The sequence below is a fragment of the Epinephelus lanceolatus genome, chromosome 3, assembly GCF_041903045.1.
Source record: "Epinephelus lanceolatus isolate andai-2023 chromosome 3, ASM4190304v1, whole genome shotgun sequence".
NCBI lineage: Eukaryota > Metazoa > Chordata > Actinopteri > Perciformes > Serranidae > Epinephelus > Epinephelus lanceolatus.
The window spans coordinates 18,171,815-18,199,756 of record NC_135736.1 but is presented as its reverse complement, the minus strand read 5'-3'; the positions used below and the strand labels follow the sequence as shown (position 1 = coordinate 18,199,756).

At 43.4% G+C, this 27,942-nt stretch overlaps 1 protein-coding gene across 3 annotated transcripts in view; it reads left to right on the top strand.

The window, feature by feature from the left end:
* Positions 1-27,942, top strand: part of crebbpa (CREB binding lysine acetyltransferase a) — a 54,195-nt gene that overhangs the window by 7,532 nt on the left and 18,721 nt on the right. For all 3 annotated transcript variants that reach the window (XM_033623742.2, XM_033623740.2, XM_033623739.2), the window contains exons 2-9: positions 9,985-10,688; positions 18,543-18,722; positions 20,384-20,651; positions 24,945-25,058; positions 26,406-26,681; positions 27,172-27,271; positions 27,487-27,624; positions 27,771-27,888. In XM_033623742.2, coding sequence (XP_033479633.1) covers positions 9,985-10,688; positions 18,543-18,722; positions 20,384-20,651; positions 24,945-25,058; positions 26,406-26,681; positions 27,172-27,271; positions 27,487-27,624; positions 27,771-27,888 — 1,898 coding nt within the window. The remainder of the gene's footprint in view (positions 1-9,984; positions 10,689-18,542; positions 18,723-20,383; positions 20,652-24,944; positions 25,059-26,405; positions 26,682-27,171; positions 27,272-27,486; positions 27,625-27,770; positions 27,889-27,942) is intronic.

The following is a 27,942-nucleotide window of genomic DNA, read 5'->3' as shown; positions in this document are numbered from 1 at the left end:
TTACAACGCCCATCACACATGGCGGAGGCACCACATGTCTGCAGCGATCAATCATTAAACCCGCCCCGCCTACTCTTTATAGTTTTCGCCAGTTACAATTGGGACCTAACGGACCCCATGGGACAGGACTGGGCAACGCTGTCATCAGCTGTAAATTACTGTGGATAAAGAGTTGGCTTTCAGTCTTCGATGACTGTCAAGCATGGAGCTTTGTGAGCAGCACCCCTCTTCCCTGACATCTGGCCTTTGGCCTTTGGAGTAGCACCTGGTTTAAGTTGCACATCCTATTTTGGGGTGTACTGTAACTCATGTTTGTGGAGAGTATTTGCATAATTAGATGTGGTAAAGCATTTATGCATGCAGTGTGCATGTACTTTGTTTTGTGTGCGTTGGGGGAGGTTCCTTTTTATTGTAGTGGAAAGGAGCAAACACGTGCCGCCTGTCTCTCTATTCAGGCCATGTGTCACCTTGCAGGGTTCTCCATTCCCCTTTGTTCACAAAAAATCCATTGGTTGCGAGCATAGGTCTGATTAAGGTGTCTTGACACTGTAGTGACTCCTCTAAATTGGAACAGTGGTTGTTATCAGAGATGAGTATGTTCATAGATCACATTTTAATCATAGTCAGTGCCACCTTCGTTGGTGCGATGTCCCTGCATCGTTGGCCTTTGATGGCACTAGTTGGCCTTCTTCCCGCCAATTCAGCATGTTGAATGAGCAGAGCCCGTCGACATTTTAAATCACTGATTGGCAGTTTAGCTCAGCGAAGGTATAGAGAAACAGTAGTGAGGAATGTAAACCAATAACTAAAGGTCTTTCGATTTCTGTATCTGAATGATCATTGCAGAGAACTCGCTGTCTGCTGGTGTGGATGAGTTACACAGGTGCAGAACATAAGCACTTGTTGGCCGTCAGTTTTGTGCGTTCATGTGCAATTTTTGGCGGAGATTCGGCGACGAGATGTGACACAGCTGGGGGCTCTTGTTGCCACTAGTTCGCTGAAATCAGTTTGGTGTGTCTGGGCCTTTAGGATGTGTTTGCCTCTTGATTGAAGCCACAAGTGTGCTTAAACCTAACAAGTGAATATTTCATACATGCCTTGCACAGGTTTTAGTTCAGCTGTGTGTCAGTCACGACTGTGTCAGTGACACCCCCCCCCAAACAGCCAAATGTTCACTTACCACTGAGCAAATGGCACCTTTAAGGCCTAGCAGGCAGACAGTAAGCTCATGACACAGCCGCTAATGGAGCCATTTATGCCTCTGACTGCGGGCAACCAGAAAAACCCTAAGAAAAAAAGGGGGAGAAGTAGAGTGGACAAGGGGAGATGGAGGATGATGTGACACCACCTACGTACCCCCTTCTATGTTTATGACGTTGTCTTGGTTTTTAGTTGGCTAATTTTTTGTCTGTGCATGTATTTGGCCTGTATTCCCCATGTTATAATACAATCTGTTTTTCTTAGCGAGTACTGCTGTTTTTGTTGATTCCACTTGCAGCTGTGTGCAGCTGTGTGTGGTAGAGAAAAGTGAGAGTGAGGTTGAAAAACATGCATTTGGGTGTTTGTGTACAACCTAGAAAATCCTGATTTTTGTTGGTACAAACATGAAAAAAGATGACTTTCCAACTATAGGTTTTCCTCCACATTTTGTTTTTTTTTAAATTAAAAGACATAAAAAGGAGTAATTCTGATCTGTCCTAAAGCACTTGGCTGGAGAACGCAGCTCTTTCCAGCTGCTTTGGGTGGATTTGAAATGAAACCTTGCATAGGCTAAGCATTAAATCTCTTGCATCTGCATTTGGCTGAACCCCCTCACATTTTACAGAAGGAGATGGCCTTACTCATTCCAGCAAATGTAATATGTCACTTTGACTTAGTTATTAAGATGGTATATGAGGCGTATAGTCCTGTGAAGCAGGAGCATGCTTTGAGTATATAATGTTTTATATTCAAAAAGTTAACGTAGAAATGCATGGGTCAAGTGAGGCAAAAACAAGATGGAGAACTGAATAAATCCAGTACAGGAAGCAGCAGTGATTTAGGAGCTCCACTGGTCACATAACCATGCAAGTAGTGTTATCTCCATGAAAAGTCAAGAGTGGCTATAATTATTTTTTTTTTTTTTTAAAAAAATAGCAATGTATCAAATGACAGTGTGAAACAATGAGACATTAGGCGGTTTCAGACCAGAGGAGCTTTTCATAGTTCTAAGAACAATGTTTTAAGAAACTCCCTTTGTGATTGTGTCCACACTGCAAAAACTGGGAATGGCCGTAGTTCTTAAAATGTTGTTTGAGGTATTTTTTTAGCTCCTGTTTCAGAGTAGATACCCTCCCAGCATGAGAGGAAACTTGAGTTACGGAAGTGTTCAGTGATTGGTCGAACACATGAAGCTGTGAAGCACCGGCAGCCACCATTTTTAATAAGCCATTAGGCATACAAACAAAACACAAACAGACAGTCCAGGCTTTACTGAGCATATATGGGAAATACAGTGCAATTTTGACTCATCAAAAGGAAAGTGACGTTGCTATACCAACCGCCAGCTGGCGAATTTCCCCTTCAGCGTTCCTGTTGGAAGTTAAAATGCAAACAGACAAAAAGCCCTTGAAGGCATGTAGTTCTTGGGGGACCTCCCCAGTTGGCAGCTCCTCTCAAAGACCCAGAATTGTTTGGTACAAAAATGCCTGATGTGAAAGGTGTTACTCGTATTGAGGAGAGAAACTTGTACTGTATCCAAAATATCTTTTTAACAGCCAATTTTTTAACTATTCCCAACTGCACTGTCTACACTCTTCTTTTATATTTTTCTTTACAGTCAGCAGCACAAGTAAAGAAAATATGAAATATATGTTTATAACACAGCGTAAAATAATCAACTAAGTCATATGGGCATTTGTAAGCTTAAAAACTGTAGTCGTTGCAATTGTGTTTGTTTGATAAGCATTGTTTACCTCTCCTCTCCTCTCCTCTCCTCTCCTCTCCTCTCCTCCCCTCTCCTTTCCTCTCTCCTCTCTCCTCTCTCCTCTCTGGCGACTTATGGTAGTGTAGCAGGCCTTACAGAATATGATCAGATTTATAGTTGTCATTGAGGTGCTGCTCAGCTCTAAACACTAATGTCTGTGATTAATTTCAGGGCTCAACAGTGCGAGTGTTTCACTCACATTTGCGACTAAAAATAGATGTGTGCGAACTGTAAAAAAATATTTAGGGGCACATGTGCGCATAAAAAAAACAGCCGAAGCAGCCTATATTTTTGTCAATAAAAAAATATGATAATCTAACCGCAAATGTTGGAGGAACTCCAGCCGCCTTCCCTCTTCCCTCTTCCCCGTGTGACATGGTTATGGGCGGTTTTCCAAGCCACTGTCGGCACAATGTGCTCTTGCGCCGCAGTAGCACATACACAATGAACGGGTTCGTCGGCGGAGGTCTGCGCTTTGCGCGCTCTGTGTGAAAAGGGCTTAAGTCCCACTGTCGGCAGCGTGGAAATAAGTCAAAGTGTGGAGGAGATGGACCGGGTTAAGCGGCGGATCTCCGGGGAAGCCTGCTCCGTTCTCCCCGTAGTTCAAATAATTTCAACTCTGAGCGCAGCGCTCGGGCGGAAAATCAGAGCGGTGCGCGACACCAAGGGTAGCAGTGCCGCTTTGTCAGGCGTTGCTGCCCTCTCCATAGACAAACAATGGGACAGCCAGCGCAGAGCGGTTTTACAGCTGATCATGTGTGGAGGCCTTTAGGGACCGTTCGCCACAGTACCGCTGCTGGGCAGGGTGGAAATAAAGCCCTTTTCACACAGAGCGTGCAAAGCGCAGACCTCCGCCGACGAACCCATTCATTGAGGTTGGAGAGGGTGCATGTCGCGGCGTCTGCGCGCTGTGACGACACCTTGGCGCCGCGCGTCCAATAGCAGAGAAGAGCCTGAAGTAGACCCGGAAGCGGTCACCATGGAGCTGTAGCTTCTGAACGAGCCTGTACTCCCCCAAATCCTGTCCTCTGCGCCCTACCCCGCGGTGGGCGTCGCAAAAGCTCTGTGTGAAAGAGGCTTAAGTCCTGCAGAGTTTCAGAGGAGCTGGAGAATGTTTTAGGATAGTAATAACATTATATAAGATAATCATGTTGCAAAGATAATATATATATATATATATAAGATAATAACATTAAAGACAAAATTAAATTGCAATAGGCCTACTTTTTCAAAACTTGATGATTTTACCTTTCTGTACATTTTGTATACAAATTCATTAAATAATTTTGCTTGTAAATGTCTATTTGCATCACGTTTATTACGGAAAACACATTATTTGATCAATTTACATTGTGCCCCTAAAGTTCTTTGTGCGCTCCTTACGTTTTTCAACTTAGGAGCACATGTGCTCCTTGGGAAAAAAAAGTCAGCGTCAAGCCCTGAATTTTTTCATGTCTGATGTTTTGGACTTGGTGTAAGTTGTGGTTTGCATGCTGCATAGCTCACATTGCTGTGGATATAATGTCTTGCGTGACATACTGAAGCCCAATTTGTGTAAAATACTTAAACGTGAAGTTCTACAACTTAATATGCAAGTAGGTTTGACTATGTCTTCATGAGTCCAAGGACATATGGAAACTTATTTTTTATTGAGTGAAATCCTCCATGATTCTGTAAAAACTAAATCCATACAGCTGTAACTTAAAAGCATCTCATCAGATCTTTTCCCCACACCTCCCTCCAACTTCAGATGTTACTACCCACTCCAAGGATCCCTAAAGTATTGCTGGAAAAGCACCGGAGGATTACCCTCCCAGCTCTAAGTGGCTGTCTTGGACTTCCTAGTGTGACACTAGACAGCAAGTGAAAGGCCGGGCAGCCATGCTGCACCTGTCCCTCTAAGGCCAGACACTTGGCCCTAGGGCAGGATGACAGACGTCCCCAGTCTGGAACACTGTTGGGGCTGCTTTGCGGGTATTTATAGCCACCAACTTCCAGACAGAAGCCACAGGGGATATTAAAAAAAAAAAAGAAGAGAGCATTGTGGCCATCAGTCAGTTAAGGAAGAGGGATAATTGGGTGAAAGATCATTAGGAGGATGGAGTAATGTAAGTGAAGAAAGAAGGCTGTGAAACGAGAAGAGTAGTGCTCCATTTCTGTTTCCCCCTACCCTTCCTCCCATGGTTGGGGCTCCCCTGACTGCATGTGGCGCTACCTAACCAAAACATTGCTTTGCATTTTTGGTCTCCAGCCAAGGAGCCTGGGGGCAAGGTCGCACAGTGTGTGTGTGTGTATGTGTGTGTATGTGTGTGTGTCCATTCAGAAATGAATGCAGGGCCAGGCCTGAGCGCATGTGGTTGAATTGAATGCTGGTGCTCTGAGAGCATCCATGTGGCTGCTGGTTAGGGAGGAGGGGCTGAGAGGAGCGAGGGAGGGAAAGACGGATGGTCCCTTCAGCCTTAAACAAGCTTCCTCCACATGGAGCACCTGCTTGCCTGATGCCAGGGACAGACAGCGGGCTAGCGTGGCAGATCTGGAAGGCTGTGTTTACTCAGGGAAGTACGTAGGCCAAGTGCCCTCATTAAAGGCTGGATTCTGACTGAATCTCAATGAAGACATCCAGCAGCAGCAGACGGCAGATAGGAGAGTGACTGCCTCACTCTCTCTGCTCAGTCCTGTCTTTTCCCAGCCTGTAGCATTAAGACCAAGGCCCTGTTCATTACATGTCAACAACTGACTGCTTGATTTGATTTTGATGTGTTTTTTTTCCCCGATAAAGTGACATTCTTTAGCTCTCACTATCTTCAGCTGTGAAGTAAGATGCTGTCACTGTAGCGATGGTGCCACCAGCCACTTACATGCTAATAATGGCCTCTATACTTTCAAAATAAGAATGTGCTTTTTTACATGACAACTGTCAAAGAATAATAAATCTATTCACTTCAGCTGGGGCAGTTCATCGGCGTAATCGATTACAGGAATATGTCGATTTACAAACTGTGCATTGCAATTAAGTAACACACCGGCCACACTACCTGCATGAGGTTGGGACTTCTGCCTCACTGAACTGATGCAGCTGGCATGTGGTGTTCATACAGACAGTGTGCTGCTGTGACCTGGCTTCAGAGCTGCCTGCTGCTGTAACTACTGTATTTCCTCAAATGATACTGCACTCATTTATGGCGCCATGCAAGCTACTGTGTTGTCAGCAACATGGAGGCAGTGTGGCCTGGGTGAGCTGCACTCAGTCAAAGCAGGGATTCTTCCGCAGAAGAGGAGTGCAGCTGCTTTGTTAAAGATGGCAGCAGACAACACCGTCCTGTTTATTTTTTGTCCTCATTTATGCATGATGTATAAGGATTATCAACAAGCTGAATGTGTTTTTGTTGGTTATAGTCCTGGAAACTTTCGGCACCACTGCTTAAGTTACACCATGCATCATCTGATGATGTTGTTTGGCAATTTTATGTTTTCTGTCTACTTTAACAGCCAAGCACAAGTGGAAAAAATGGCATAGCTAATGTAAAAGACTGCTTAAACAAATATTAATGAGACATGTTTCTGATATTTATTTTTGAGTAAATTTTATTGCTATTATAATTCAGTGATAAATAAATATCTTAAGAATAATAAATGAATTCATTGTTAGATTGCATGACTAACTGAAAAGGTAATTGTTAGATTAATTGATAAAAAAAATAATCATTTGAAGAAACAAGTTAGTTGAATGAGAATTAAGACGAGCATTTTAACCCGCAAAAATGATGTCAGGCTTGGTATAAGCCTGAGCATTTAGATCAAAACCTGCTCTTCATTTAAACAGGCAAGGGGCTGCATTAGTAGGGACATGTTGCTTCAGGTATCCATGACAGATGATTATCTGATGCTAGAACACAGCACACCACTTTGTAATTTACCAGCAGAAAGGATTTTACATCTTTATATCATGGTGGGATTTTTGTTTTCTTCATGACAATCTCAAGTAATAGCTGAGTTTATTTCACACAGAGCTGAAGTCGGTCTGAATGCAGTTTGTGCTTATTTAATGGAAGAAAACACAAGTTGTTGAAGTTTTCCCAATAAAAACCATGTGGTGGCTGAGGTGAAATTACTGTAATTGTTTTAAAATGCTGATATTATTTCTTACCCAAGTGTCCTGCACATACAAAATATCCCTGCAGCACAACTCCTTACTATTTGAAAGAATATCGTGTTGGTTTACTATTACTTATAGATCATTTTTGCAAGGTATATTGCACAACAGCGGATTGTAAAACAGGAACCAACCACTGGTGGCCTAGACGGGTGAAGAGTTGCAGATGACAGGTGGTTTTTTTACAGTGTGAGTGTTCACATATCTCTGACATGTCATGAAGGTGAAGATTGGCAAACCTACTGCAAAATGCTTTATCATATTAAAAACCACCTGTGCTCTGCCTACCCTTACACACTGCATACACAGAATACAACACTCAAATTGTAATATGGAACCAAGGGTTGAGGCTGTGCAGAGGACATTAAACCAGTATATCCTCGCACGTCAAACACAAGCAGTGACTTCCCCCAACTGGACGAGACACACATGAATATAACAGATTAATCAGAAAGGTGGTTTTCATGGTCAAGGCCAGTCCCGACGCTCACAAACCTCCCATCTTTTCTCGCTCTCTTAGTCACTCCATCCCAAACAAATCATGGCTCCCAAGGCTCTCGGCATTATGCTCACACCTCTGGATGGTGTGACATAAATATTCCTCCTCCACCCAGCAGGAACCCTTTAGTGCTGCTGGATTCTCTCTCTTGTCACACTATGTTTGTCAGCCAGTAGCGATGCTCTTATTATCACGCTGCATCTTGTTTCTGTGTCTTGTGCTGCAGGGACAAGGCCACAGTGCAGCACCAGTTAGCATGTTGGCTCATTAATATCCCATAATTGGGAATGTTTGTGAACATTTGGACGGAAGAGGAGGGTCAGCTGAGTAGTGATGCTGGGTTTATGCTAGCTTTAGTGTCCCTGGCATGAGAGCGCATGTGCCAGATATGATGTCATTGTGTACATTGTGCCAAGTGTGATGGCTCTGCAAGTTGCTGCAGTGCACCTCCAGATTCTTTTAAATAGGTATCTACTGCTCCCATTGGGCTTTTTTGACATGACTACAAATACTGCTAAAAGTAAAATAATGCCAGGGTTCAACGCTAAGGTTTTTTTTCACTTGCCCGGTCGGGCAAGTTGGTCAGAGATCCACTTGCCCGAAGTCAGTTTTTACTTGCCCTATAAAAATTGTTTAATTTAAGCGGCTATCAAATAACAAAGACTGCAGTTATTTTTATGTTATGTAATCTTTATCCACACTGTATTTATTAATTAAAACAACATATGTCATGTATTGTAGCTTAATTCCTACACAAAAATGACAGTGTCAGGGCTTAAAGTGAAAAATGTGTCAATCATTCTCCATCTATAATTTTGTGCCCTACTTGAGCCATGCCCACCTCTATTTATTTTTCACCCCTCTCTCCAGTTGTGCTGTATTAACACCGGGTTTAATATATTTTGCTTCCATCTCTCTGCCCTGCTCTACTCTACTTCAACGCTACTTTGCTCTCTCTCTACTCTACCAGTAGACTACCACATCCACCTGTTGCACAAAACGCACACTAGGATGGAGTTGTAGCAGCGGAGGTGAAGCACACGCATGAAACTTGCGTGAAATTTTTTTGTATGCTTGCAAAGCCCAGCCTGCTGGGATGTTTCTATATATCTACTATCTATCTCTTTAGGACTAAGTACATACAGTACATGTGTGCACAGTAATGAGCAGGTGAAATGTCTGTCTAGCTTACATATGAGGTGTCTCAAGATTTAGGAACATACAATTTTATTGAATATAATAAAAGTAAAAAGTCACATGACATGCTTCTGTTTTGTGCTATGACCTATTTAAGTGCTGGAAGTTGTTATTTACGTGACAACGCCTGAACGCAACACAAGCTCAGCACGAGTGCTGTGCTGTGCTGCTGTGCGAGCAGCTGTTTGTCTGTGCATAACAGCAGTCTGTTGATGGTTATTTACAGTGTCCATAACAATAACTTTGTCAGCTGACAAACTGCACCGGGTTCGGGGTCAGGTTTGGTCAGGAAAATGCGGCCCGAGCCGCTCTAGCATGCTCACCTGTGTGTGTGGCGGAACCATGTAGAGACAGGAATGACACGATGACATAACACCATAAATAGTATATTGTTATGTTATTATATGAAGCGACCATTGCGCAAAATAATATCAATGGGGGCTGTGGGCAGGACATCGTTACACAGCATGTGCCTGTGATTTCAGGCAGAGAGACCGCTGCATCAGAGCCAAAGGAGCACGTTTTAAAATACATTTATTTTATCAATTAGTTATTAACTTTTACTATTTTTAGCCACTTGCCTGATCGGGCAAGTGAGTTGTTAGTTTACATGCCTGACCTTGAGTTTTACTTGCCCCGGGCAATCGGGCAATCGGGCAGTCGGGCAACCGTTATTGTTGAGCCCTGAATGCATTAATTATTTACTAGATTAGTATCAAATTGTTAAAGGATATTCAACTGTTTAACCTTGGTTTCATTATAATACATTTGTTATTTCAAATATTTGACTGCTTTCTTTACATTGATTGCTGTTTTGGCGAATACTGCAATGAACAACACTTGGCCATGGTGTGTTGCACAAGTATAAACCCGGCTTTATTGGGTTATTTGTTTTATTTGACAGATAGGGTCATATGTGCTGAATTGTAAGTTGAGTGATGATAGTTGGAAAAAGAGGAGATACTTAGAAGTGCTAATTCTTGCACGGGATTATTTGATGGACCATAAAGGCAGTGTCGACTAGGAGAGTAAATTTTCCTTACCCATATTTTCAAAATGATTTTGTGCCATTTTTTTAAAGCAATCAAATGTGGCACACTTGAAACTGAAGAACATCTCTAAAATCTGATCAATAAATCTACGTTTTCTTTCCTCTTCCTTCTCTCGTAGATCTGGGGTCACTATCCTGGGATGATTTGGAGAATGACCTTCCAGATGAGTTGATCCCTAATGGAGATCTGAGCTTGATGGGTGGGATGCCTTCCAACGGTGGAGCAGCACCTGGAGCTGGTGGGCCAGGTGGCGCCTCTGTTGTACCAGATGCAGCCGCCAAGCACAAGCAGCTCTCAGAGCTCCTTCGAGCAGGTAGCACGTCCAGTATCACGGGCGCAGGGCTGAACTCGGCTAGCCCCCAGCCAGGCAATATGGGGCCTCAGCTGGGCACACCACTGAGGAAGAGCCCCCTTGGCCAGGGTTCCCCCAACAACCACCCGTCCCCCCAGGCCCAAAAAGCAGGAACCCCAACAGGAGTAGCAGGACAGAACAACAACAATAACACTGCAGCAATGGGCTTGAACACAACAGGCTTCAACCAAGCCATGATTAACAATAGCCAGGGCCACGCTGGACTCCTGGGCCAGGGAGGGCAATCCCAACCTGGCCAGGTAATGAATGGCGGTCTCGTACCTGATGCTGGCAGAGGGCGGGGAGCAGGGGTGGCAGGCCTGCAGTACCAGGGACAGACAATGCAGGGAGCTCCTCCAGGACCAGGAGGAGCAGGGAGTGCGTTGGCAGAAACACTCACCCAAGGAGGCCAGCAGATGGGGGCTCATGCCACCCTCGGTGCAGCCCAGCAGGCAGGCAACATGAACAAGGTGAGTCACACACCTGTTTTCCACCACACACCCATTTTCCATCACTATTTTGTTAATTATAGTCTTTGTGAATGTGTATTTTGAGGCTAGAATGTATCGAGACATACATGGAACATGTTGCTGGCTGATTCATTATTCACACAAAATTATTACTGTGTGTCATTTGTGCATTGTGTGGATGGTGGGTGGTAGCTGAAAACCATTTTAATTTGGGACACAAATAAATGTGATGCGTTTGGAATGGTGTAGACCTCTGATAACTTTAAAAGTTGAATGGTGCTGATTCCAGTGTTTCCCCTACCATTATATTAAGGGGGTGCCCCGCCCCCCAAACGGCACCCCTCGCCCCCCCTTTGAAGGTCAAGTTAATTTTGTTTAATTTTATTTTCTATATAGCGCCAGATCACAGCAGAAGTCATTCAAGGTTACCTTTCCTATAGAACAGGTCTATACCTTGTCCTGTTATTAAACAAACTAAATAGCCTTACATTATTTATCTTATTTACACGACAGCATGTCATTTCTATCTCTGCATGGTCACGCGTTTACAGTTCTCCTCTGCTCTCTGTATTGTGCATGGCGTAGTTCCACCCTGTGTGCACACACACAGGTGAGCCCACTAGAGCACAGCTCAGGCCGCATTTTCCTGACCGAACCCGACCTGAGTCCAAGACAATTATAACTGAGGCAAGCCCAAACCCAACAGACTTTCTGATTTTTAAGTCCAAACCTGACTGGAAGCTGACGCAGTTTGTTACCTGACATAGTTATTGTTATGGACAGTGTGTAAATGACTATCAAAAGACTGCTGTTACGCACAGTCAAACACGCCGCTTGCACAGCAGCGCAGTGCAGCACGACACTGTACACATACAATTGGAGCGGAGCCTATGTTGCATTCTGGTGTTGTCACGTAAATAACAAATTCCAGTACTTGAATAGGCCATAGCATAGCACAGCAGCATGTGAAGTGGGCCGAACCTGACAGTAGCTACCCTCTGATAATACATTGCTCTGCAGCACCACTAGTTGTCAGAAACTCCACAGGATACCTTATAACTGTTTTGTTTTACCTGTTTTTTTTCACCTCTTTTCTTACAAATTTGCTATCGCCAAAGGATGTGTACTGTGGTCGTTAGTCACTGCCAACGCCACAAAACAATTCGTCTGACACAGACAGCTATATGCTTCCTCTGATAATTCACTGCGTCACCACTTTTGATTGTAGGGGCTTGTTATTTTGCCTCTGGCAGCAGCTCTAGGTACATGGCAAACTGGCAAATCCAGCCTCATGCTGAATTTTTATAACCAATCAAGCAACTTCAGTCCTCATATTAGAGTGGGGCCATAGTCTGCATGCAGTGGTTAATTTTTAAAAATGCATTTGTGAATATTTGATGTCAGCTTTTTTATAGCTCTTAATTGGCTGGTTGATGACAGTGGAGATGCTTCATGACTGTCCATGACACCACTCACACTTTGTCTTAAATGACTGGCCCACACTCCAAATTGCTTCTTGCATATGCATCTGTATCTGTACACTCTGCTGGCTGCTTTGGTGGTTGATCTGCACAGTCTTCTCTCCCTCTTCACTCATTTTCACTGCTCTGATTGTTCAGAAATGAAATGTACACTCCACACTTGGCAGCTCTACTCTCGCATTTGGCAAGGAGCTAATATTGACAGTGCTGTCAACTGCTCAGTCATTGTTATGATTTTTCTTGGGACTATAAATTATGTGCGCTCGTGTGAGTTCGTAGTGTCATTGGCTGCTTATACGTAAGCTTGCCACCAATGTGGTTTCACAGGAAATCGGTAGGAAGCCATCTATTTTATTGGCTGGGTGTACAGCCAAGACACTGGAGCCGTACGTAACCACAACACATACACAGATCCTACTGAGGAGAAACTTGGACAGATAGTGAATGGGTGTGTTGAGATTCATTCTCAAATAGAGTATGTACACATGCTTTAACCACAAGAAAGATTAAAGCTGATGCAGAGGCATGACTGTCAGCATATGCAGGAAAAGGCATATGCGTGTGTATCGAAAGCTTAGTCGGTCTCCTGTGATTATCATGTCACCAACAACTCTAAAGATGAAAACCACTAGACCCAATCTGTGTGTGTGGCTTCATCTATTGTGCTTTAATCGTAGGTTGTAAATCTTTTTCTGGGTATTTGTGTTGGTTAGAGGCCGCTGTCACTCCTTCCCGCCCTATGCTCCTTTTGTATTGTATGTGCATAAACACTCCCTTTGCTTTCTCTGGCCTATAGGATGGCTTGCCCTGTCAGTCACGTAGGGAAAGACGGCTATTGTAAACCACTTAATCAGTTAGAATGACAGGGGGCGAGTGCAATGAGGAAGAAGGAGGGAGGGAAGCTCCGCTGAATAGTCTGGCCTGGCAGCAGAGCATTGAGATGATAGTTGGCAACTGTCCTGCCTGCTGATGTGTGGAGTGTGTCAGAGAGCGGGGGACTGAATGAGAGGAGCGAAGCAGAGGGGGCGTGCGTTTGTGTGTGTGCAACTGTGTGTGTCCGCCTGCTCAGCTGTGTTGAAAGGTTGCCAGTGTCTGGTCGACTCAGCTGGGTCTTTTTTATCTGGTCTGTTGGAGCGGTGTCAACACCCTGAGGGGATACAGCCTGGCCTGGCATGGCAGAGTCTGGTCTGGTCTCCCAGCAGCTCTGCGGATGGGAGAGCGGCAGCAAGTTGATCAGTGTGTTAAGCATGGCACTAACGAGGATTTTATTCCCCCAGGTGCCTCACATCTTAATGTATGCTGTCACGGATCTTGTTGAGGGTCATCTTTGTGGGTAAACTCAAACTGATAAATGAATGCTGTGATGATAAATTTTCCGGAAATTCAACTGAGAAATTGTACATGTAGATAAAATAATACATGTCTCTCAAATCAAAGTATCTGTCTCATTGAGATAAATTCACCAATGTCTAAATGCAACCATAAATACTGATGTACCTCAGTATTAGTATATAAAAATTGATGGTTAACAGATTTCTATGATGTCACATAGGACTCAACAATGTGGTCATGATATGGTTAAAATTAATTTTGCCCTATCACAGTTTATCACGATATAAATGCGTGCAAAGTCATGAGTTAAACTCTTACATAAAGATGTTCGAATTCCTGTGATACTGCCTGAAATGCTAGGTCTGGTATCAGCAAGTATGTGAGTCTATGCACTGATCAAATACCACGTAATTTATTAATAAACTTTGAAGTGGTTTCCAACCTTAGTAACACAGCAGCGTTAGTGGAAATCAGTCCTTGGCTGCTTTAAAACAGTAGTATACACACCAAGTTGAACTATGCAGCCACTGGCAACTACTGCTGTACATTGATGAAGAAGAATTGATTTCCGGTAAATCTTGTAACATAAGCTGTCAGCAAAATGCCAGAAATTGTGTAGTATTTTTTATCACGTTCGTCTAGTGTTAAGGCAACATATACAACCAATCAGCCATCAGTCGATGCTTTGAGCTCTATGTCATGTTCCTCTGGCCATCCCTGAGAAGTTTTTGTAGGCCGGCATGGCATGGTCCTGTTGGGGGGAGGCACTGCATTTGGAGAGTGTTGTTGCCATGAAGGGGGGTACTTGATCTGCAACAGTGTTTGGGTGGGTTGAGTGTGTCAAGTGGCATCCACATGAATGCCAGGACCAAAAGTTTCCCAGCAGAACATTGCTTTGTAACAAAATGATCAATGTTATTCACTTCACTTGTCAGTGGTTTTAAAGTTTTGGCTGATCGGTGTACAGCATGCAAGGCTTAAGTTTTGAGTAGTGAGCTTGGACCATACCATTCAATATGGATAGCAATCATTTCACCTCCATACAGGGTTAGTAGTTTACATTTACTGCTGTTAATTGTTTTTTGGATCAGTAATTAGTATTGGTCAATACCCATGTTCAGGTGTTGGTATCAGGAAGGAAAAATAGTTTCGGACCAACTCTCCTCTCACAGTACATGCCGCTTTCCCGAGTGTATGAAGTTAGTTTGTGAACCCCAATTAGCTGAGAAACTTTGAAACTTGCTATATTAAGTGCTACAGTCCAGGAAGATCTTGAATTTAAGACTGCTAAGTAGGGTTGTCCCATGAAAGTCTGAGATTCGGATCATCGGTCGGAGACCCCTCAGCAGGGTTCGACATAAGCAATGGCCCGGGGCCAATCAAAAAGTATGTCGGGCAAGTTAACTGACAGGTCACAGGCCCGCTCGGGCCAGTGATGCTGTAAGGTTTTTTTTTGTCAGGGGAACAACTCCAGGGGATTTTTATCCCACTTTTCTCGAGCCTTCAGTGGATTATTGGGCTTTTTGGCCAAAGGTGCCCTCACCTTTGTGCAGTGAAACGCCAGAGGAGGGGGAAACGTGCCGGTGCGCTTGTGCGTCTCCGCCAACGCGGACACCGTGCGCTGCTGCCAGGTAGCCTATATTTCTCTCCAACGTGCGTTCGCTGGCCAATAAACTGGATGAACTTCAGCTACTGATGGTGAAAAACGGAGACTTTCTACATCTGCAGTTTTGTGCTTCACGGAGATGTGGCTGTGTGGATCGATACCGGACTCTGCACTGCAGCTGGCAGGCTTCCAACTCTTTAGAGCGGATTGTAACACGGAACTCTCCGGCAAAACTAAAGGTGGAGGTATCTGTTTTTATACTAACAGTGGCTGGTGTAATGACGTGACAGTGATCCAGCAGCACTGCTCTCCTGATCGGGAATCTTTTTTCATCAACTGCAAACCTTTTTACTCCCCCCGTGAGTTTGTTTCATTCATTCTGGTCGGTGTTTACATCCCACCGCAGGCCAATGTGCAGGAGGTAGGCTACAGCGCACGCTCGCCGACCAGATAGGCTACTGTGTGTGGAGCGGACTTACCCAGACTCCTTAGTTATTGTCCTTGGTGACTTTAACAAAGGTAACCTCACCCATGAACTCCCCAAATACAGTTTAGAAAATGTCCGACCAGAGAGAAGAATATCCTGGATCACTGTTACACAACTGTTAACGGCTATCACGCCATCCCCTGCACTGCACTGGGCCACTCTGACCACAACACCGTCCACCTGATTCCCTCATACAGGCAGAAGTTAAAGCTCTGTAAACCTGTTGTGAGGTTATCTAAGAAGTGGATGAGTACACAGAGGCTGTGACATCATACATCAGCTTCTGTGAGGACTGCTGTATATACCATCACGCACTACGTTGAGGTATAATGGAGTTAAATGAAATGAAGTTTTATAGACATTTTTTTTCTCTCTCTCTCTCTCTCTCTCTCTCTCTCTCTCTCTCTCTCTCTCTTTTTTTTTACTTGGGCCAGTAAGAATATACAAGGGGCCAGTAAAACTCTGAACTACTGGCCCAGGGGGCCAGTGGGGAAAAAATGTTATGTTGAACACTGCTCAGTCAAACAGTCGTTTGTTTTTTTTTGCCAGTCAGAGTGTAGTGTACTTCTGGCTACGATTTTGCTTTCCGCAATCTTGCTGCTCTTTGGTAAAAGCACCTGCTGACATGGAGACAGCTGCCTGGAGGAGAGGCTTTGCCTGGTCAGACTCTGAGATAACATTATCCTCTGCTTTGTGCTTAGAAGTGGTTAATTTATTGCTCACAACAACATAATACCATACAATCACTGGCTTTTCCAAAATTGTGGCACATTTCTGTTCATTCTGTTTGTGTAGTTTGCTTGTTTACTACATTACGTCAATGTCACTGTGACACTGAATGTCTCTCTGAACCATTCTGTTCTGTTCAAATTTTTAAACACTGAAAAGTAGAATATGTAAGGGTTAATGCCCGACGAGGTGTCCATTATCAGAAATTAATGGACGACGCGGAGGCGTGAACCGTCCGACACAAAGTCCATTCATTCCCGATAATGGACACCTTGAAGGGCATTAACCTGCCTATACCATGGTCACTTACCAAAGAAGTGAATATTAAATCAATTATTTATGCTTTAATGTGTTTTACAGTTAAAATCATGAGTTTTTCACAAGCCACAGCTGAGCAGACTATTTAATCTCTGTAGTTGACAGGCGTTGCCATGGAAACCCGCTGTGGCCGCAGCGTAGAGAGCATAGTGACTCTGATCAGTGAAGTGAAGTGAGATGATGGCTAAACGTTACGTGATATTATTCAGAAGATGATTATTTCAGAAAGCCAGTGCACTTCTTATCGCTTGTGTGTTACAGACTCTGGTGGTTAGAGGATGATGTGCAAAAAAACAACAACTTGAGATATTACTTTCATGATTCATTGGCTTTCATTTATAGGCCCAAGAAAATTTGTTTCAAATAATCAACATCCAAATAGTAGTCAAAATCGTTTTTAATTGCAACAAATAATTCATAAGCATATAGTAGTCGAGATTAAATCATATAAACACATTAACAAATTAACGATTGTTTCCTATTTAAAATTAAATGCTACATTACTATTAATAGTGAAATTTGAAAGTGATATGGGTATGTCCATCATAGTGGCATTTGAAGGACGGAGATTGACAGATTGAGCACTGCTTGTTGGGACATTTGGAGACGACAAGATGTTGCTCCAGTCTCGTCTCTTCTGCGCTGACGGAGCCCAATAAGCCTGCAGGCTGCTCTCACACCAATGTCCCATGACGGTCATGATCTGACGAGTTTCCAGGCCGGCGTCAGAGAGCCGACCTACAGCTGTGCTCCGGAGGCTGTCATCCAAATTATCAAATTCACGAAATAAATTAAATGAAACGATAAAATCACTCATGATGCCCGTTGTAATCCGTTGCCTCTGCTCTGAGTCTCCGTTGCTATGGTTACAAGCTAGCAGTTGAGCCAGTGCAATAATTTAGAACCTGTCATCAGGCAATTTGACCAGAACGTCTTTTTAGCTGTCCTATAACACCTTTTAACGGACACTCTGCAGCCAGTCAGAATTGAGTATTCACCCAGACCATGGTATAATAGTATTGAACAGCCAAATCTGATTCGACTGACATAATTCTGGTTGGGTAAAGCCCTACTGCCAAGTTTTGGTGATTCTCTGTCAAAGTGGAAAGGACAAAACACTTTGCCAAGAAGGAGCCACATTTATCTGGTGGATCTGTAACCTACCTACTGCAATGTTCACATGTTTTTAACTATGTTGTTTCTCGTGGATCCTCTCCTTGTAAAATCTACTACCAACTAGCTTGAGAAGAGAAGGGAGTTGGCAGCGGAGGAGTTGGAGAAAAGGTTGGGAATGTTTTTGTAGTCAAGTACTGTAGAAGTCCCTTCTGCCAAAAGCTGGTGACATGCTGAGCTGTCATGGTGCCAGAGTATGGACTGGTTTAGACCAAACCAAGCCCAGTCATCCTGGCACAGTTATGATCGGGCCTGCATTGGCAGAGGGGGTCTTGTAGCGACAAATTGGCTTTGAAATTAAGGCGGAACCTTTGTTGGCATGCTGTTGCTGTTTTGACAAATGTAGGTGAATAATAACCCCCAACTAAAACATAATCCGTCATAACATCCAAGCTTCTGAAAATATAGTAAACTGTGCCTGTCTGCTGTTGAGGAACAGTGCTGAGTGTGACTCAGTTTAGCTTATCATACCACATCTCTTTCAGATAGATGTTAGCTGCTAGTCAGGAAGTAGTCAGATGTAAAGACTAAATGACAAACAGCTGATGGGACAGTGAGACACAAATCACATTAAAATTTTAATTATTTTATTTATGAACTCTGCGACCAAGCTCTTAATCAGGCCCTACAGGATTCTGGGCTATAAAGGAGATTGTTTTGTCATTCTGTGAAACCAATGCTGCTAAATTATTTGACTAACTTTTATTATCGTATGTCTGTCTTTCCAGATGGGCCTGGGCAGCAATGGGGGTCCTTTTGGGGCCCAGCCCTACGGTCAGAGTGCCACAGGGCCAGGCCAGCAGCTAAACCCTCAGCAGCAGCTCCAGAACAAGGCTGCCCTCGCCAACAGCCTGCCACCCTTCCCCAGTGAGCTCAAAGGGGCCGCTGTCACTAGCGTGCCAAACATGGTTAGTGCTTGTTTCACATATTGAGACATTACCATACAAATAACACAGATGTTATTAGACACATGTAAAGGCACATGAAAGTTACCAGTCTATTGATAAAATAAAGTCATTGCTCTGCTATTAAAAGTGTCCAGAATGTTGGGGCTAAAATGGTATTCATAGATATTAAAACGATTATTACTTAAGCTGGGCTGTCTTGATAATTCGCAAATCTTTGTCCAACCCTTCAACTTCATCAGTGGACATGCTAATTTCCATCTGTAATCAGTGTTTTAATATTAACCATATTATACAATTAGAACTGTTGAAGCTGAAAGTGCTGTATTATCATTTTCATTCGGTGATAACAGAACTTGTGGAATGTTCTAAATCTTGCTTTGATTGGTGGGAATTGATTCATGATAATTGCTAGTTGACAGACCGTAATTGGGTGAGTAATTTGCTCTTTTAGCTCCTTAGAACGGTTGGACAATCGCCAAGAACTTAAGAAAAAAAAAAAAAAAGGAAAAGTCCATCTGAAATGGTATAGCATTTCTTTAAGTCTGCTGCAGCACACATATCTACTCAGTCAGTCAGTCACTTGTTCTGTGTTCTCTCCTGGAAAGAAAGTCAGAAACCAAAGGGGAGAAATTGAAATTTTAGATTTATTTATTTTTTTTTGGTTTCATGTTGTCGTCCCCTAGTTTTGCATTTATTCAGGAGAATACCAGTATCTGTCCATGTAGATGGTGACCTTATTTTGATACAGCTAATTAAATGTTGCATCGAGCAGTAACCTCAGTGTTCTATCAAAGGCAGAACAGACACACTCACTGAGCCAGACAACCGTATGCTACACAATCGCCACAGACTCTGAGCAACAAACACATTAGCTTTCATTACATTACATACATTAGCAAATCTCCTTCTTATCTAACTTACAAACATGAACACGTCTTGTCCTGTTCTTAGCTTGTTGAATGAGCGACCGTTGCCAGCACACTGTCTGCCCATGACATGTAGCCAACAGTGCTGATTTCTATACTTTGTCTCCCGTTCACTACACAGCAACCTGGCCGACTGTCAGCTGCTGTCAATCAAACACAGCCATCGACAAGCCCCTCCAATGGGCTGAGACAAAAAGGAATATGTATGAAATTTCACCAGTGACATTTTTTCATCCTTTTGATAATAAAAAACAATTAACAGTACATTTTAAAAAAACACTGACATTAGTTGTGACCACACAGGGGATGACTAAATGTTAAAATTATAAACTAAATTATAACTTCATGAAATGCCAGAGGGACAGCCCTGAAGGCTACAGAGGCTGATTTACCACTTAAAGTCAAAGTGTCTAGGTTTTTAACAGTTGTATCTTGTGTTTCACTTCAGATAAAGTGATAGAAATGTGTGCAGCTCCTGATATTGAATGTGTTGGTATTGGCGCATGGGGGAAAAATGATCGAGTGAGCTGGCACATCATGACATTGTCTCAGGGATGGTGACATATGTGCTCTCCAATATGTAGCATTTCAATAAAGACCAGACTTTTTTGTACTTAACCATGTTGCGGTCAAGAATTTGCCCATCTACAACTGTGGTATTGACAGCAGTGCTAGCAAAAATTAATCAAACCCACTAAAGCTCCGACATTTGTCTTTTCTTTGTCAACCATGCAGCAGCTCCAGCAGCAGCCTCAGCAGCAGGCAGCGATGCTCCCACTGGCCGGTGGCGGAGGTGTGGCAGTGCCTTCGGCAGGCCCCACAGCTGACCCAGAGAAGCGCAAGCTGATCCAGCAGCAGCTGGTCCTGCTGCTTCACGCACACAAGTGCCAGCGACGGGAGCAGGCCAACGGGGAGGTGAGGGCCTGCGCTCTGCCTCACTGCCGCACCATGAAGAACGTCCTCAACCACATGACCCACTGCCAGGCTGGCAAGTCCTGCCAGGGTGAGTAATAAAACCAAATTGATGATTTCCTGGGGTTGAAAAGTTAGTAGAAGTCAACACCCCTTTTTTACTGATTGAGACTTTGCTGCCGTGTGGTCACATTATTAAAGGGTTATGACAACATAAACTTGTTCTTTCTTGCCAATATTTGATGTTCACGGCAATCCTGACGTAGTAAACCAATGCAATCTGGTCATAAACCATTTGATGTAAAATCCCCAGCTTTGTTTCAAACTAGCTGTTGAAGAGACATCTGAATGGCACATTTTGGGATATGGCTTAGATCACATAACCAGCGCTCACTGATATTTAAAAAATGACAATAAACAGAACTGCGTGCCGACTTGCTTATTGAAATATTGCTGCTGCGAGTTGGTTGCAGCAGACTTTAAAAACAGTTAGAAAATCCTACTGTCCTTGTGAAATCACAGGTGTTGCATTATTTTGCTTTCTTTAGCACATGATTGCCCAAAAGTATATAGCTGTGACTAAAAAATGGACAGTGCATTGAACTGTCATTAACAAATCAATCTTAATGACCAATACATGGCAATAGTTTCAACTGCCTTTAAGACTGAATTTCAAACTGTTTTTCTTCGTACAACTACACTTTCATGTCAGTCAGATCACTATTGCTACTGTACTGGAGGCGTGTTGTCAGTCTACTTAAAAAAGACTAACCAAAAGTTGTGTTTTGGCTGTTTGAAACTAGTGTAGTATATAGATTGAGAGCACTATATAAAACAAAAACTACTGGATATATAATTTATTACAGCCCTAATGTTCATATAACCTTGAGGCATGGTGTGGAAGGGTTTTACACCTACTACATTTAGAAAACAACAGCTGAAATTAACACCTACAACATCATGTAAAAAAGCAAGCAATGGAAAACTGATAAGAACATGAGGGGGAAAAAAGTACGTAAAAATGGCATCAACATAGATGGGGATTCCCTTGATGTTCGACAGGTTCAGTGGGTGTTAGGAGTGGGCAGTTAAGATTAAATGTTGACAACAAAATGTAACCAATTAATTTTTACCTTCAATCATAATAGACAGTATTATCAGTAGATGAGGGAAAAATGTCTTGGTTGGATGCAAGATGTAGTTTGGTCATATTTAGTGTAGGCCGTCATGATACTAGAAATTAAGTAGTTGATACCAGTATCAGGGAAATTCCAACACCAAATTCTATACCACAGTAAAATAAATAAATAAATCCCACCTGTTTAAACACACACTCCTTTTTTATAACGTTTGAATTAATGTAAGGTGTAAAATTGTATTAATAATCCCCAATGATACACCTCAAACTCAAAGTACTAGTCTATGTGGGTTCATGATTTTGATATATTAATATATATCCAACAGTACGTTAACATACTTCTCCATTTTTGTTGTTGTTTAGCACTTGTACATGTAGGAGGTAATGGATGGGCTATTTGTCCTGCCCCTTCTCAACTTGTGTTTGACGGTTGGGTAAAAAGTGACACTGACGAGCCCAGCCTTTTACCTCAAGCTGAAAAATTTTCAGCTCTCAGCAACCAGAGAAAAATTTCACATGTGCAGCGCTTAGCGCAGAATAGTGACACAGTGCCTTGTCATGCTGCTGTCATTTGTAGCGTAGTGTAAACGCAGCGCTTTTGTTGCAGAGAATTTAAAACCTAAGCTGGGCTCAGGAAAAAAAACGCTTTTCAATGAGTTGAGGCAGAGCTGTCGCTGCGGCTGAAATTGTTGCTGTCTTTTACATGTTGTTTTTCCGTGCTAGTTGACGTTCTTCTTCTTCCTTTGGTATGTAACGGCAGACTAGAACACTTGAAAGCATATAGGTTATTCGTCAGGTCAGGATGAAGTGCATCCCTAGACAACACAATACTCACCTCTTATTTGCTTGCCCATTTGTTAGCTAGGTCTGCTGTACCTCCCTTCGCCAGTTTTCACCATTTGGTGATATGGTGTTTTACTATCTGCTGTTGAACCTCTGCTCCTGTCCTTCCTGTTTCAGCACCAGAACTGCTTTATGGAAAGTTCCCCTCAAGCTACTCCCATTTATATTTGTCTTCATGTCATTGCTCTGGCCTTGAACTTAAATGCTTAAGTTAAAGTTGAAGCCAAACTTGCTTGGAGACCAAGGTGTGTTAAGTGTGAAGGGGTCTATGTCTCAGCTCCCTGCATGCCAGCTCATTTCCTCTTGCTCAGGATCACTGCATCTCTGTGCCAGTGAAATGCCCATGGAGAGAGCGACTTTGTTTCCCAACTCAGTTATCACCTCTAAGAATTTTAAATTATCTGATGTCCGTTACTGAGCTTTTCCGTAGGCACTTGTAGCCACACTGAGTGAAACCATGCTGTGTTGATTTGTGTTTAAATTATCAGTTTAAATGCACGAGTTGTGCTGAATCACACCCAGACAGACCTTCTCCAGAGTCAAGCCAAAGAGCGCCCAATCGTGGTTAGGTCAGATGAGCTTAATCATTATTATAGTCAACATTCAGTGATAATTCAGCAACATGTTTAAATATCCTCTGCTGCTATTGCTACACATTGCAGATACTTATCTGTTTCAACTGGGTCTAAAAAAAAAAGCAAAGAGAAAAGAGAATGGCAAGCTCTTGGTCTGCATATGAAACATAAGCCATGCTTGCTGTTTGGAGCGAGCCGAGAAGACCTTGGGCATGTGGTGTACATTGGTGCAGTGCTGAGAGAAAATTAAAAACTCTGACAACAATACAAAAGAGCTGCTGACCACAGTAAGCAGGGCGGCCAGAGGCATGTTCTGTTGGTTTAAATGCACAAGCACAATATCATTTAAGGACACACCTCGAAGCAGGTAGCCATCTTGTATGGAGATGCAAATCCCTGCTGTGCCTGGCTAACACGCTGAGTTAAACTAAATTACGCTAAGCCAGAACATGGATATGAAAAGGGACTGTGGAGTCTGCAGTATAACTAGTGCTTCAGTTAACTTTGCCCCTCAGTCTGAGCTCCTTTGTTCATCACTGCATTCTGAATCTTCACAAAGCCACCAACATGATCGCCCTGCTATGTCTGAGTCTTAGTCAATAGTATTGGCGTTCTTATAAAGATAATACAAGTTAAATTGTGTTTATTTGTGCATAGTCCCAAAGCCAGGTTGTAGTTGTATATGGGGTAATATTTATAATTGCCAGGTGGCTTTAGCGTGCTGGTGATTTCTTGTCAGATTAGCTGCTTGCACATTAGCATGGCCTCAGATGAAATGAAGCGCCTCAGCTTGTTCAGTCACTCACCAGAAAATACCAAACAGGTTCTCCCTCCACCAGGCCAAACCCAACAGCCTTCCAAGAGTGGAAATTAGTGCAATGAGCTGAACTTGTGATCGTTGAGTTTTGGGCGTACACAGTTCGTTTCTCTGGTGTCTCTCATTAGCTCCGGATGTCCATCTGTCTCACCTTCTATTAGGGTTTGGCTGATAAGCGATTGGCCTAACCCTAATGGCTGTCAGTCGTCAACCACTTAGCCCAAATTAGTGATTTAAAAGCTCCCGTCCACACCAACAGTGGGGCATGGGTTTGCGGTGGTGCTAATGACATTAATTGTGCATTGTAGGCTGCCAGACAGGTGAAGTGGTCGGCCTACTTTTTTAGTGACCAAGTTTGTCGATGTCATTGTGAAGATTTGTCACCGTCAGTGATCAGTATCAGCTTATTTATGTTAAATTCACTGGTTAATAAATATCACAGGTTCCGGCCAGCAAGTCAAAAAGTGACAAATTATTATTAACTCAACATTGCTTGCAATAGTCCGCCTTTCACCCCCACCCCCAAACCAACCCTGCCATCACTCCATCTCAAGCACACACACTACTTAAGTCCTAATGCATAAAGCTGGCGGTTGTGGGTCAGGTTCAGGTGGTATATTAACGCATATTTTTGCGTAGTTGGCCTCACTAAACACACTGCAGAACAAACCCAAACTAGATGTAAAAAAACCCCACCAGAAAATGGTTGTTTTATTCAGAATTTACAAGATAAATGAGACAGTCATAACTTGGGATGTGACTATAACTGTATCACTGCAATACTGCGTCCAAGTGACACTACTGTGGTGATGACATCATCACCGTGGATAACCACCAAACCGTGGTGATTTGTTGCTTTTTCACTGATATTGATCATGGTATTGATTTCAAGTGATATTGCCACTCCGTAGTGTTCAGTATTTGGTGGTAAACGAATAAAGCAAACTATTGGCACCAAGACGTTAAGCCCTGTGTCTCTTTCTCTCTCTTTTCTTCCCCTTTTCTCTGCAGTGGCTCATTGTGCGTCGTCCAGACAGATCATCTCCCACTGGAAAAATTGCACACGACACGACTGTCCCGTTTGCCTGCCGCTGAAGAACGCCAGCGACAAGCGCACCCAGCAGCGTAAGTACAACTAGCAGGCTCCGGCCTGCTGTCGCTTGACCGTTGTCAGGTTGCTCAGCGTCACCACAGACACCAAACACAAGGCTGAATTACTTCCATTGAGTGTGTTGAACAAGCAGGACATCTAGACATGGCAAGCTCTGTGTTTGTATTACAAAGGCCTCAGTCTTCATGTCAGTCATTACGGTAGATTATGTTGGTATATGGAGCTTTGGCAGTCCATAGTGACAGAGAATTAGACCTGCTTGTGGCTTTGCTGAAACCGGCCAAAGAGGTTTGTGTGTGGAGTGTTTGTATATTTGACCATTCAGGTAATTATTTGTAGGTTTGTGCCCCTCCACAATGACTAAACGTGTTCAGTGAGTAAGAGTGTGGTCCTGCTGGTCTTGTAATCTGACACACAGGAGGGATAGGAGTGTGATGCAGGGAGAGAGGGAGGAAACAGAGAGCGTGTGCTAGAGGTGTCCCGCTGAGCCATTGGCTGTTGGGCTGTTTACTGCTACTCCCCACCAGAACAGAGCCGAGTTTGACACTCTCTCTGCCTCATACTAAAACTGTTTTTCTTTCTGATTTGTTTTTCCACTCCCTCCATGTAGCTGTTGTTGCGGGTTCACGGTCTGTTCTGCTATGCCCAACCATCTTTTCGATTCTTCTCTGATTGCTTAACATTAGTTTCTGGTATCTCTTTATTACTGAAATTAGTTACTTTAACACTTTTTCTCACATTTTTGTTCCCTCTCTGTCTTTTTTTTTTTCTTCACTTCACCACTCTGCTCAGCATCTTTCATCACTTAAAGCATTCCAGCGTTGGTCTGTCCCTGTTTGGCTTACATGCTAAAGAACATGACGCTGAGGCTTGTGTGTCTCCTGCCAACATAAGCAGTATTTCTTTGTTCTGCCTCCTCCGATTTTTGTCTTAGCACAAACTAAGAGCTTTTTTAGCCCGACCAAAGCCTGAACCCAGAAAAATATGCTAATGCCCTGTCCCCTGAAGGGATTTATGCATTTATTCAGTGGACTGCTTTTAGAGCATTTAGCCTTACATTAATGTTCTCACCGTATCATGCTGCCATGTGACTTCGTCTTGGCAGAGGTCAAAGTGTGTATGCATGTGTATACAGCACTACCTGTTTAAGTGTTCTGTGTGTTTGCCGTGTTTTCGTCAAAGCAGATTCTTTTATGTTTTTTGGGCTTGGCTCACCGTATCAACATTTGTGTTTTGTTTGTATATTGTAGCTGGTGCAGCAGTAGAGTAAACAAGATGGTCAACATATCACTCTTCTGACAGTGTATTTAGTATGATTGTATTTGAGTGTTTTGAACTCACAGCTCTGTCTCTCTCCCCAGCCATGCTGAGCTCCCCCAATACGGGCCTCCAGAACCCCATGTCCTCCGTTGGTGTGGGCCAGCCCAGTGCTCCCACCATCAATACCTCAACCCCCATAGACCCCAGCTCCATGCAGAGAGCATACGAGGCACTTGGGCTGCCCTACAGCAGCCAGGCCACTGGGCAGGCCCAGGCCAGGGGGGCCCCTGGGGGCCCAGGACAGACAGCTGGTGCACAGAATGCACAGGCCCAACAACAGCAGCTTCCACAGCAGATGAGACCCATCAGTGCACTTGGTAAAGCCAAATAGCCTCAGTGTTTCCCACAGAATTAGAATCTATATCTGGCAGCAGCTAAAGACTAAATTCAGGGTTTTTTTGTTATCATAGTGGGCTGCCACAAATAAATGAATGTGTGGGAAACAGAGCCTGATTTTATTCCTGTATTTTCTATGAACACTTTTAGAAATTTCATGCAATTGGGTCCTCTCTCAAATTTATGCATGTATGTATTGATTGACTTTTACAGAAACGGCACACCACACCTACCTGCAAGGCTCCTTTATAGTTTTAAGAATGCATGTTAATGATTTCTTACTATCTGAGTTTTGGAATTGTCAGGCAAAAAAATAAATTCAAGTGTTTGTTTTCAAGCTGCTAGTTCAGTATGTTTTTTGTTGTTTCGAGTACCCTTCAGTTGGAGACATGGTGGCCATATTCTATACTATGAGCTTGGTTTTGAAATCCAGGTGGTGTTGTTTTCTCACAGTGTTACCTGTGTTTACAGGTAACCAGATGGCTCTTGGAGGTGCGACACTGGGCGTGACCACTTCAGAACAGACAAACCTGCACACAGACTCCCTTCCCAACACACTCAACACTAACAAGTCAGTCCCAGTCAATAACTACATTGCATTTGTTGACTTGTTGTTAAACATTTTTTAGTGGCAGGAAAGAAAGTAGCTGTGTAAAAACTAAAGGTTTACTCGATCTGATGCTATTATGACAGTCTTACAGTACCGTTGCCTAAAAAATTGACTATTTATGAAACACAGCAATAAAAGCTGTAACTGTCTTAACCATCCTCTTGTTCCGCCTCCAGTCAGCTGCTGTCAGACGGGTCAGCTGTGGGCTCAATGGGCAACCTACCCACAGCAGCACCCATCTCTGCCACAGGCACCAGGAAAGCGTGGCATGAGCACGTCACTCAGGACCTGCGCAATCACCTCGTACACAAACTGTAAGTGCCTGACCCTGCTGGAGAAGTGTAACAGTTAGTGACTCTGTATTGTTGTCTCTAACCCTGGTTTTTAAAGCAAAGTTTTGAAGTACAGTATCAGAAATTGTCAGATTTTCATGGCTGCAAATTCTGTTCTTCTGTGGCAGAGTACAAGCCATATTCCCCACCCCTGATCCGGCAGCTTTGAAGGACAGACGAATGGAGAACCTGGTGGCCTACGCCAGAAAGGTGGAGGGGGACATGTACGAGTCAGCTAACAGCCGAGTAGGTTTTCAGCAACGGGGAGAAAACCTGAATTGTTCACCTTATCAAGACAAC